General features: G+C 35.7%; 1 protein-coding gene and 1 long non-coding RNA gene across 2 annotated transcripts in view; one reads left to right on the top strand and one right to left on the bottom strand.

Annotated features, from left to right (window-relative positions):
• Window positions 1-3,187: 3,187 nt before the first annotated feature.
• LOC135199259 (uncharacterized) lies at window positions 3,188-9,301 on the bottom strand. Its single transcript, XR_010310991.1, has 2 exons — window positions 8,975-9,301; window positions 3,188-3,502 (listed from the first exon to the last, which is right to left on the bottom strand). It is a non-coding gene; the product is annotated as an uncharacterized LOC135199259 (long non-coding RNA).
• Window positions 9,302-9,382: 81 nt separating this feature from the next.
• Window positions 9,383-13,629, top strand: part of LOC135199258 (latent-transforming growth factor beta-binding protein 1-like) — a 14,777-nt gene continuing 10,530 nt past the window's right edge. The window contains exons 1-4 of the mRNA XM_064227146.1: window positions 9,383-9,538; window positions 9,868-9,889; window positions 11,698-11,826; window positions 13,338-13,457. Coding sequence (XP_064083216.1) covers window positions 9,464-9,538; window positions 9,868-9,889; window positions 11,698-11,826; window positions 13,338-13,457 — 346 coding nt within the window. The 5' untranslated portion in view covers window positions 9,383-9,463. The remainder of the gene's footprint in view (window positions 9,539-9,867; window positions 9,890-11,697; window positions 11,827-13,337; window positions 13,458-13,629) is intronic.

The raw sequence follows: 13,629 nt of genomic DNA, 5'->3' as shown, positions 1-13,629 counted from the left end.
AAAGAAAGTGTTTGTGAAACACTCTTAAGCTTAAATGTAACAGAGAGAGAGAGAGAGAGAGAGAGAGAGAGAGAGAGAGACTTGAAGGGCTATTTCACTCAATCCAATTATCTTTCATTCGTGTCTTATGTAGTCGACAGCAAAGAAAGGAAATTTAGCTTAAATGTTTTGCCTCGTTGAAGATGAACTGAAGCGAAGGAAAAATTCGAAATAAATTGTTGATGAAAAATGATTGATCCAGAACTATCTTAGGGAACATCATCGGTCTTCGTCTGAGAAGAAATTTCCAACTTTTTGAATTGAGATTTTCAGCTCAATTGTTGCTAAACTGAAGGAAAGGAAATAAAAGGAAATAGATTTGGCATTCAACTGGAGTTCTTCGACATCCTCTACTTTCCCCACCTTCTGTTATTCCAGTTGAATCGTGAAAAATTCGCACACTTTAGGTTAAAAGCATCAAAATTTGTGTTAGTAGTACTTACCATGTTAAACCATATTAGCTATGTACCAAAGCTGAAAATTCAAAATGGCCGCCATTCAGCATATATTAAAAAAAAAATTGTGTGTATTTATATTTTTAGGTAGTGGCTAGACCATGCATAAAACTGGGTTACTTTTAGGTTTCTCAAGAATATTATAGACATATAATATATTTCCAGCTAATGATCCAACTTTCCGTGTTCTACTTAGGCGAATATATTAAACTAATTTCTCTGCATGTTGAATACTGCATGCTATAACAGTACAATTATATTATTTCTATTTCATTTCAGGATCTGATCAGGATAGACTAGTTCTAAGAAAGGAGACTGAACACAAACTATCATGGTAAAGTGTAAAAATATTTGATAAAGAAGAATCAACGTCGGCAGATGACAAAGATCCTGTTTTCGAGTGGAATAAAAGTGTCATATGTCAAGACAGAACCTCTGAAGAAGACCTTCAGTGTCCTGCTGATAACAGAAGAACAGATATTCCAAATGGGACAGATGATCATACTTTTGAAAAAAACCTTGAAAGGCGCTGCTCATTAAATTGGTGAGTACCAATAAGATTAGAACACCTCAAGATACTGTGCTGTTAGCTAAATTGAGTGCAGGTGATCCAATCTCACAAGAAGCGGTATATCATGCAAAATGTTTGGTAAGTTTGTGTAAAAAAGCAAGCTGACATATTCCTAGCACTGTGGAAGAGAACCAGGATGATATGATTCAAGGCATTGTCCTTGCAGAGTTAATTACTTTTATTGAGGAATGACAAACAGTAACTGAGAGTGTTCCAGTATTCAAATTAGCTGACCTTGCTAAAATGTATACAAGGTGCCTTGGGCAATTAGGGGTAGATGTTGGTCGACTAAATACTACGACCTTGAAAAATCGAATATTAGCTTCTTTTCCAGATTTGCAAGCGCACAAGCAAGGCCGGGATGTCTTGCTTATTTTCAAAGCAGATGTTGGAGAAGCTTTGAAACAAGCTGCAGGACACAACTTTGATGATGAACGCTTGGTTCTGGCAAAAGCGCCTTAATTGTTCGTAGAGATTTGATTAAGACAAAATTCAGTTTCAATGGAACATTTGATAGTGCATGTCAGCAGGTGTCAGTCTCACAGTCTTTGATATCCCTAATAAGGATGATACCTGGTGGTCCTACTATTGAGACACAGTCTAGTAATGTGGTAGAAACACAGGCAACACTGACTATTTCTCAGCTTAAACAGTTCAGCGGTACAGTTCGTAGACGTAAAGAGTCTGTGTCAACTTTTCATTCATCAGATCGAGAACCACCACTGCCCATATATTTAGGTCTACTGATCCATGCAGAGACAAGAAAACGAGGTCTTGTTGACAAATTGAACAAGCCAGGGCAATAACGTAAAGCTAAGGGGTTGTTTGTACGTATGTCTGTCGGCTGCAGCATTCGGCCATTCGCTCGCACTCAGTAGTCACTGCGTCATTGATGAAGACGGATTTTTCTTCTCTGTTATGGCCGCCATGTTGCTTTGTCCGCGTCGTTGCAGAAAGGCGTTTGCAATACGACTCCTAACCATGTACAAAATGGAGAAAGCTGACAATAGATTAAGGCTTCGTCTCAATAGGTAAATGGATTTTCAGTAATGCACTCACGCAAAAAGCACACGCATATTTGTTAATCAATCTATCAATGCTCTCTTGCTCACAGTGCGCTGAGTTGGGTTTAATAAACGTTTTATTTTTGGGTCGAGTTTGGAAGTGAAGAAAGCCAGGAAAGTGTGTCAACGAAAGAAACATTGATGGTTTAACTTAACACTAATGCTGACTCCAATATCCAGTCATGACATTGAAGTCTACACAGTAAACGTGGGTGTAAAAGTTGTAAAACACAGAGTGGCTTGAACCGATTTGAAGACTGTTCCAAAGCATAAATTATAATCAGTCATGCTAGGAGTAGACTTCAAGTTATCCAGTATAATATTATTAATTGACTAGAATCGAATACATCACATCATCCTCACCGCTATTCCAGTGTTAAGAAGTCCGTTTCTTTACTAAAAGAGCTTACACTATATTATATACAGCTCTAAACGACGTTGGCATACTTGCAAATTGTACAGGCACTTTTCATAAAACAACCACAACCACACACAACATTTGAAACAAGATGTATTTTAACAGTGATCTTTCACATTTGCAATTGGCCCCTGATCATTTTTTTTCGTACCGAGAGCAGCCGGATTCTCTGAACAGCAGCACTAATATGCAGTAAATGCGCCTCGCTGTAGAATTTCTCAGTTCCAGAGGTTCTTTATTCCTCCTCACACCGTTGGACTGTGGAGCAGTCTCCTTGATTATGTCACCCAATAGGAACTTCAGAAGTTCAAACATCAAGAAGCATAGATGCAATGCATGGTACCCTAATACCATTCCTGCATTTCATACCTTTTTATCTATTTATTAATTTCCCTTTACGTCATCTCGGTTCTTCCTAATGAACACTTTCTTCTGTGTAAGCTTGAATTGCAAGTAAGCGAATGGCTCCTTTGGTGGCCTTGTTTCATATGAATGGGGTTGTCTTCTGAGTAATATATTAATAATAATAATAATAATAATAATAATAATATAATAAATAATAATAATAATAATAATAAGAAAAACTCTATATCATGAGAGTATATATAATGTTCTAAAGGGTTCACAATAATACAAAGTGTTAAGAGTCCGTGTATAATTTTTAAGACTTTACAAAAAGCTTTCGAACCCTTCCCTGGGTTCAACTTCAGTCGAAATGAACAATTAGTTACAACATGTACAGAGGTAAATTTAAAAACAAGAGTCGTTGAAGATCGTTGACACCGGTCGTTAGCTCGTTAATGGGCCAGGTGATGAAGAAAGAGGGCAGTTAACTCCAACTAGGTGATTTCCTCTCCCTTATCAATCCTTCTGGCTGCAATTCTGTTGGATCTCCGCAATGGTCCGAGGGCGTAGATTGGGCACCGTAACCAGACTCCCCTGGGGCAGCGGTTACCTGGACAGGGAGAGGCAAGACGGAAGCAGCATCAGGAGAGGGAAAAACAGGGCCTTTCCTACAGTTAAAATCTTTTAAAAACATACTAGTTGGCAAAAACATTCTTCGTTGGCAAAAGAATTGTTTCCTTTGAATTGTTCATTTGGACTGAAGATGAACCCAGGGAAGGGTTCGAAAGCTTTTTGTAGTCTTAAAAATTATACACGAACTCTTAACACTTTGTATTTTTGACGACCCTTTAGAATAAAATAATAATAATAGTAATAATAATAATAATAATCGAAAGAAAGTTCATAATCACATGAGGCAATAAAATGGGAGAGTAAATCCACAACAGTATGCGTGTTTGGTTTTCAAATGGGAACCGAACTGATTCCCGAAAGCTATCCTTGCCGTTTCAGATTTGAATATATGTACTGTCGGCCAACGAAGAATTTGCGTAATTTCTTAATTCATTGTTCGTTATGGAAATATTGCCATATGCAGGTGCCAGATTGTTTACTTAACAATAAATAATATTTCCTTTCAAAGGTGCTATACTTGAAATAAATTACATTAAAATTGAGTAGACTTAATCAACGCATTAAACATAGTTATTTTGCAAAGTAAGGAAAATATATACCGATGGGTCCACGAATTCTAATTTTATTCTCAACTCTTGCTTCTTGACAGCATAAGCATTTTACTGCACTGGGGTGTTGTCGTTTCGTCTCCTACAGCCGATAAATAATACATTAAGGCGTTTGATATTCTTTAATAACGATGTTTAATTAAACTAATTTTGTCCTTTGATCAATAAAATAATTAGCATGACACATTTAGTGGGCCTAAATTTGACTTCTGATTTTCACACATGATTAGCCTAGGTCTATTTTCAGCAGTATACTCTCTCGGATACGTAATGTGAAAGAATATTCAAATCGACAATATCTATTTAAATCTGCTTTATTTGATTATTCCCGTTACTCTAGTTTTATTGGCCATGTTCTGCTTTTTTCTTATCATTTTCATAATTGCTTAACATAATTTACTCAGACCTAGCTATTCAAAGTCAAAAAGCGATAAAAAAAAAATCAAACAAATATAATTCAGTCTTTTATTTTTTATCAAATTCCTTGCATATCATCCTGTTTCATTTGGACACGTTGGAAAGCTGTGGGAGTCAAAACTGACGAATACATTAAGAGAGGCTTACTTTCATTACAGCTTTTAAGAGCTGATCTTTCTGTAGCTATTCATTTCTTCTAAATAGAAATTAATTAAAATTAGTTCCACATGTATGGCTAGACCTACTACCATAAGCATATTATAAGTAGCTGAAAGGATAAGAAATATGAAAGGTGTCGTTCTCGTTTAAGTCTGTTTCATGTGTTTTTTTTTTTTTTCAAGAAAAACCTACTGCTTTAATGAGGGGTTGCTCTTTGACAGCAACAACAATCATACAGGGTGTAACACGAGTGTATGCAAATATTTTGGGGAATTAAAGATAAAGTAACTTTGAACAGAAAATATTTTATAAACCTGCATTTTAAGGTTTCCGTTGTTGGTGTGGGGAACTTTAAAATAACCGTTAGTTATCATTAGTGCTGCTTTCAGCCGATGGAGTTCGTAGCGAGAAGTCGGATCGAGTCGCCTGAGATGTGGAAGAGAGCGGAGGAGGAGTATAGGAGTGATGGAGGGAATAGGCCGATGTTAATAAAGTATCTTCCAATAAAATGTATTATCTAGGTTTTGAAGAAAAAAAGGCATGCATCATTGAAACTGTTTCCCTCCCTATCCGTGGTATTCACTGGCCACCGATAAAAAACAAAACAAAAAGAGTAAGCCTAACTGAATCTCTCATCCATCAAAGATAAGTTTGCTTATTCATTAGACTTATTCATTAGACACCTATCAAAGATTTCAAGTGTATTTTTAAAAATCTCTTCCTCTCTATCTAAAGTATTCATCAGACACCAGTCATAGGCGTCGAGCTAGTCATGATTCCTGGTTCAGCAATATCGTGACGAGGCGCTAGAATTCAAAATTCACAAATGAATGTTGCTCAGCAACATTTACACTGCTGTATTGTCTTGCTCTCTTGTGGTGCTTCGAGGAGTTCCACCTCTATGCCCATGTTCTAAACTCTGCCGTTCTTTAAACAATTTTATTCATCTATGTATGATTCTCTCCGGTTTATTAAACTTTTTTGATATCTCTCCAACTGGAACTTGCACCGAATGCAGTGCAATAATTGGCTCTTGCTCAGCGAGGGATGTTTCTTAGACCGATAAATGACACATTGACATTAGATTCCCGTGCACATAACGACATCAAAAGCAATAGTGAGGTCGCATTGGTTCACACTGTTAGGTTATCAATTTTTTTTTTATTTTTTTTTTTTTAATTTGATAGCATTTTGTGAGTTTCCAATGTTTTCTGTAAAATTTAACAAATGGAATCGTTAAACTACCTTCAACTTAATACTGAAATGATAATTTAAGGACTATGTTTATGCGATCCTACTAGTGATAGGTGTCTCCTATCTATTTGGTAATGCATATCAGTGGTTGTTATATGACGATTTTATCACTTCGTTTCGTTCACGTCAATTTTGCTATATGGAAAATAGTTTTACAACATAACATAACATGATGTTCTAAAGATATCAGCGACTGTTTTTAACGTCATTACATAAAATTTCTTCCATCTTATAAAAGAAAAATAGATATATAAGGCATGAATTGAGCGTCAGGCAGGTGAACGAAAAATTATGAAACTCTGCCGCCAGTTTTTTGGCTGACAGTACATTCACATAACTGTGGATTTGTTTCTCCAGTATAACAATAATAATGTCACAAAAATCACTGAAACTTGATGAGTAACCTCCAAACTAGAGGCCCCTTGAATCTTTTTATCCCCCCCCTCCTCCCCCCAACCCCACAATACCACGATCGCATGGTTCTTTCTACCTCTGACTGTCAAACGTATTTGGGCCCCGTGGAGTCTCATCAACAAAGACTCAGGCGATGGCTTTTGTCATGTGGTGCACTGTAGGCATTCCTTAAGGTTCTTTGCTGTGTCGCCACGTCCCCAGATGTAACCCCTTTCATTCCTTTTACTGTACCTCCGTTCATATTTTCTTTCTCACATCTTTCTTTCCACACTCTCCTATCAATTGTTTCATAGTGCAACAGCTGTGAGGTTTTCTTCCTGTTACACTTTTCAAACCTTTCTACTCTAAATTTCCCTTTCAGCGTTAAACGACTTCATAGATCCCAGGGCTTGGCCTCTGGCCTAAATTCTATCTATCTATCTATCTAGCTATCTATGTATCTACGTTATACACACACACACACACACACACACACACACACACACACATATATATATATATATATATATATATATATATATATATAGATAGATACATAGATAGCTAGATAGATAGATACCTACATACATATACTATATATATATATATATATATATATATATATATATATATATAGTATATATATATATATTTTTTTATTTTTTTATATATATAATATATAGACATATATATACATATATATATATATATATATATATATATATATATATATATATATATAGCTATCAATATATATATATATATATATATATATATAATTATATACACACACACACACATATATATATATAAGATATATAGATATATATATATATATATATGTATGTATATGTATGTAGGTATCTATCTATCTAGCTATCTATGTATCTATATATATATATATATATATATATATATATATAATATATATATATATATATATACTTAAAAAATCATAGTAGATGCACGTGACTTCATAAATAAGCGAATTCCACGGGAAAATGATAGTCAGAAATCCAAGCGCTTTCGTCTTTACTCAGACATTGTCAAGGAGTTAATGAAGTACAATTGAGAGAAAGGTCTCAGGTACAACATAAGATCAAGAATACCAGATGGTTAATTGTCAAAAGGGTAAAAATTAAAAGAGATAATCCAGGATTATCGGATATCACACGGTCACAAACCTAAACAGATTGACCCTAACCGAAATTACAAAGTTTCTTTGCAGTCCAAAACATGTAAAAACTTAATATATTAATTTTGTTACTTATATTTATCTACAACTTTTTTCATTATGAAAGCATCACGTTTAAATAAACCAAGACTTAAATTTAGAACATTTCTATTATTTGATTTGATGAAACAAGATTCAATGATATTCCTTTTAACTGTGTCATTACATGGGATTAAGGCTCTTGCTTGACTCCAGTTAATAGGATGGTCTAAATCTTTTCATGTACGAATAATGCATTCGATATTTGCCCAGTTCTCACAGAATATTGATGCTGTTTGAGACGTTGTGAAAGAGATTTACGGTTTGTCCGAATAAGACTTTATCACACTTTTTGCAAGGAATTTTATATATGCAGCCTGGAAGATCTTTAGGAGAATTTTTGTTTACTAAACTCTTGACATTAATATTACTGAAAAAGACGTTTATGTTAAAAAGCTTTAAAATTCTAGGAATATCTAAAAACCTTTCATGAAAGGTTTTTAGATATATATTTATATATATATATATATATATATATATATATATATATATATATAGTATATATATACACATATATATATATATATATAGATAGATAGATAGATAGATATAGATAGATAGATAGATAGATTGACTTCTTTTCTAGTCGATACTATTTTAAATCATGCACTATTGCAATCCCTCGTTCTGGTCATTATGTCTTGTCACACGATGCTTTATTATTCTAGGCTGGTGTTATCTGTTTATTTTCATGTAAGGAAAGCATTTACATTTGATAATATGAGGGTTACTTGTTTATTAAACAGATCACTTCTAGTCCAGTATTTGACATAATGTGGTTGAATAGGTTGCGTGATTTGTCACATTATGATTTACATAATGTAATCCTGGTAATTTTTTAACAAAAAATAAATACTTTTGTTTACGTGTATGGATGGCTTATTTTCCCCAAAACTAAAAGTTTGGTAAGAAAAGCAACTGCTTCATTCGCTTTGCCATACCTGAAAACCCTGGAAAAGAGGTGTTACCTGCCCAGGTTTCTAAGATTGTGACAAACTTCGTGTCCGGGTCACTCAAACGCTGAAAATGAATGATATTTACATCCAGTCTACTCAATTGTGTCACAAGTGGATTCAGCATCTTCAGAAACCCCTACAGACATCCAAAATCATCAAAATCGATTTATTTTTAGCTGATTTGAAAATATTATGAGTACTGGGACCCCCGGGATAAAAACAAGCCCCCATGGGGGAATCCGGGGGTCGAAACATTTGGCCCTCTCCACTTTCCCACAGTATACACCCACATGAACCAGAATATACAATAAAATCAAATTTGACAGCGAAATCCTACGGGAGTGCAGGTCATACCACATTAATAGCGCCTGTCCACAAATGTCACCAACCTTCCTTATGACTGATGATTGCTTGCAAATGATTCTTCTGAGCCGATGGATGTGTAGGTAACCGAGTGAAGGCAGAAAAAGCTTCAATCATTCAGCACAGCAAATGTGATTAACTGCATGACGCTGCCCATCAATCTGTTTTCTTTTCTTCATAATTCAGGGATGGATTTTGACGTTAATGGTCCAGGTTCTTAGCTCTCTCAGATACTTCAGGGCGGTAGTCATTCTCCCACAATTCACAGACAGTTCCTATCTTTCTCCGCCAGACGGTTTACAGAAGCCGCACTTCACAACCTCGCTCAACGGCCACCAGCCATGACTGACGTGTAGCGCAGGTGTTGGCAGGAAGCGCATGCGCAAGAATGCCACCTGGACCGGGGAGCCTACAATCATCCATAAAAGGTGAGGACCTGTGCAGCGCTAATCACTGTACAGACTTGAGAATCTGGTTGGTGTGACTCTCATTCAGCGTTTCCACTCGACGTGATCATGAGGACAACGATGTTCCTGCTGTTCAGCTTGTTCTTCTCGTCTCCCTTTACTCGCAGTGAGGTCACCGGGAAGGTAATATCAGTTGTTCTAACTTTATCTGTCTGAATTCAATCATGTAGCTGACGTTGTTTAATCCTTTGGCTCTGATCCTACATATAACATTGCTTTATTATTGTATAGTGTTTAAGGAAACGAAACATTCTACCTGAAAAGACTTGGAGACCATCTAGGAACGTTTAGAGCACAGTTTCTGAACAGCTGAGGATTTCTTTCTCAATGCTCTCGTAAATACTGATAGAATTTTTCTAAATACTGAATTATGATATAAAAAAATCTGTAGAATATTATTCTTTTACTCAGTTTTACCTCCCTCTCTCTATTCCATTTCTTCTGTTTCACAGGCGTCTTCCCGTCACCCAAGTGGTAAGTGCAGAGCAGCAGTTTGGAAGTTCTGGGACCAAGAAGCCTCCTTCTTCTCTTTCTTCCTTATCTATTCATGGCAACTTTGTCAGCTGTCATATTTCTCAGTCTTTGGGGGAAAGGAGTCAGTCCACTTGTGGCGCGTGAGTAGAGTTGAACATGACGCAGTGTAATGTCAAAAATAACCTGAAAAATGTATGTCGTCTTACCCAAGACGTTTGGCATTATTTCGTGAATGACTTCGACTTTTGTAAATACCTGCGTGTATGCATTGTAACCATTTGATATCGAGTAGAAATACTTCTTGTTAGGTGTTACACAATTTATGCTCTAGTCATTAGCACACTCAATGCTTTTCATCTTTTTATATTGATTTTCTCTCTCTCTCTCTCTCTCTCTCTCTCTCTCTCTCTCTCTCTCTCTCTCTCTCTCCACTTTCGTACTTTTATTTTCAAGATTGTCCCCGTCAATGAACTATGATTTTATCCTCTTAATTGTTCCTAACCTTGACGGTGGAATACACGTTCTTCCAAAGGCTTGGTTTACGTTCACAGTGAAGATTACATTCTTGGTTTGTATATATATATATATATATATATATATATATATATATATATATATAATATATATATATATATATATATATATATATATCAACTAAAAAATTCCCCTTCGGTTAACATATATGAAAATATATTAATTCCGAGGTAGCGCGAATTAGATATTAAAGGACATTTTTAGCTTAATGCGTATATATATATATATATATATATATATATATAGATATGTGTGTGTGTGTGTGTGTGTGTGTGTGTGTGTGTGTGTGTGTGCGTGCGTGTGTGTGTGTGTATACATATACATACACGCACACACATACGTACGTACATATATATATATATATATATATATATATATATATATATATATATATATATATATATATATATTTGTGTGTGCATAAACAAATCCCTGCATGTACGTGAGTATATTTTTCCTAAAAAACCATTGGCCTACTGCCAGAGACAAGTGGAGATAACTGAATCCACAATTATTCCGTGTAAAGAATGAAAGGCAGTTGTTAGTCTGCTGTACATGAGTCAGTCTTCCTTCGGGCAGCAACACTTCTCTGAAGGGATTCTGATCTGAAGTTCTGGTTTTCATCACATATCTTTTCGTGGTTTTTACAAGTGTAAAACATAACAACGTAATCAAAACAGAGTACTGGTAGCCAAAATGTAGTAGACGTTCATTATGACGAAACTGAAACTTTCATACAAAAGTCGAGGCTTCTTTTCTGGAAAAGAAATCACATGTTGTTTATGTGTCTTGATGCGTAACAGTTATTATTATTTATTATTATTATTATTATTATTATTTATTATTATTATTATTATTATTATTATTATTATTATTATTATTATTATTATTATCATTATTATTATTATTATTATTATTCAGACGAGGAATCCTACTCATAAGGAACAAGACCACAAGCGCCAGTGACTGGAAATTCAGGCTTCTAAAAACTATGGTGTTCATTTATAAGTAGTAGAAGGTAATATGAAAGACAGAAAGCTGAGATCACTTATTTAAGAATAAAGATAAAAAAATTAGTTAATAGATAAATATTATAAGAGTACAAGGAGAACTGCTTTAGGGTGGTAATGCATTGTATCTTCGGTTGAACTGTTAGCCCAGATGAGAGAGAGAGAGAGAGAGAGAGAGAGAGAGAGAGAGAGAGAGAGAGAGAGAGAAGAGAAGAGAGAGAGAGAGAGAGAGAATATTCAAACGATAATTTCCCATCCGTACAGAATGTAAACCATCCGCCGATTGTATTGCCAATGGTGGCTACTGCATCAACAACAGCCATAAAAGCGACTGCAAGGGCCTGCTATTTTCGAAGGAATGCATCTCGACCCAATGTTCCTGCTGCATAGACGGTAAGAAGAAATAGTCTGTCAACTTCTTGTCTGCGCAGAATTCTTTCCGTTTTACTAAGGAGCACTCTAATTTTGTTTGACATTTCACATTCATTTTATCAGTGTGTGTGCGTTTTTTTTCGAGTGATTCTTAATTGATCGGTACAAAAGCTGCGACGAAATAAAAAGGATTTTGCCGGCATTTGAGAGAAGTGTGATTATACGTTGCCTGGGAACTTTGTGACCCAAGAGGAAAAGGACTCTTGGCTACGACCTTCTCCGTAAGAAAACAGGTGGGAAGAAGAAGACCTGTGTGGATGGATGCTCTAGCAACTCAACTGAAGTCTGGGTTTTGTGTCGTTTCCTTGTCTCAAGAGTCAAGACATTTTGTTAAAAACGAGTTTCTGGGGAATTCGCCCTCTCTATGGAAATTGACTCGTTGAATGAACGACCATGTGAGTACCTAAGAGCGTTTTTAAAAAACACATTTATCAGGTATTTGTTAGGAATGTTATAGGCTTCCTGAGAGCAGTAGTCTTTGGCTTTCATGTTACGGTTTAAACGAAAGAAAGTCTTGTTCTCCTCTCCAATTGTGTCTCCAGAAACGACCTCAGAAATCTATATTGTGTCTTGTTCTCCTCTCCAATTGTGTGTCAAGGAAACGACTACAGAAATCTATATTGTGTCTTGCTCTCTTCTCCAAATATGTCTCAAGAATACGTCATTAGAAATCTATTTTGCGTCGTGGTCTCCTCTCCAGCTGTTATTCAGGATACGACTTCAGAAATCTGTATTGTGTCTTGATCTCCTCTCAAACTATGTTTCAAGAAAATAACCTCAGAAAACAATGTTTCAAGTTATGACCTCAGAAATCTATATTGTTTCTGGGTCTCCTCTTAGACTGTTTCAAGAGAAAGGCCTCAGAAATCTAAATTACCTCCTGGTCTCTTCTCCAGCTATGTTTCAAGAATACGACCTCAGAAATCTATATTGTGTTGGTCTCTTCACCAACTGTGTTTAAGAAAACGATCTCAGAAATCTATATTGTCTCTTGATGACTTCTCCAGCTGTCTTGAGTTCTTACTCTTCCACGAATGACCAGGTTAAAAATGTCCTTTGACATTTTCTTAAGGGGAACAAATTCGTTAACTCTTCTCTGATGAATTTCTCAACTCAATTTTCCTGACTTTCCTCAGGAGTACAAACTGTTGCAAACTTAAATGTGTCGTTCATATGCTTTCATATTCTAAGAAATCCAAGATTAAGCTGAGTTTGATATTCATAGAATTTAATATTAGCCACTTATTGAAAACGATATAAAGTTACTATAATTCATTTCTTCATGAAAAAAAAAATAATAAGATAAATTAAACCGTGAGTGGAATACTTGATTGAAGACCTCTTCTCGCGTTTTCATAAGGATGTCTGCATTTTATTAATTCCCTTCACTTCAAGTTGTTGATTTTCTGCGACATTCATTGCGGGAGATGTGGCAGATGAGTTTTTGAATTGACTTCCCTCGCTTTTGGCAGCTCCCTGGTTGGAGAATGAATGCGCAACGGGAGGCGACACCTGCCCCGCCAACTCTGCGTGTCAAGATAAGGACGTGGGATACGAGTGCCTTTGTGATCCAGGCTTCGCCCAGTGCGGAGGTGAGTGAATGGCACTTGACATTTGATGCATTCTCAACTTTATGAAAAAGTACGTCGCATACGGAAACATAAAAAAGGGGGATTATTATTAATTATCATTATTTAGGTAGAAGACTCTCTTTCAAGCATGCTCTGTTGAAGGAGATTACTGCCTCAGCTGCATTTATTTATA

Source organism: Macrobrachium nipponense, chromosome 25, assembly GCF_015104395.2.
Source record: "Macrobrachium nipponense isolate FS-2020 chromosome 25, ASM1510439v2, whole genome shotgun sequence".
In the NCBI taxonomy this organism is placed as follows: Eukaryota; Metazoa; Arthropoda; class Malacostraca; order Decapoda; family Palaemonidae; genus Macrobrachium; species Macrobrachium nipponense.
This window is presented reverse-complemented; position numbering and strand designations above follow the sequence as displayed.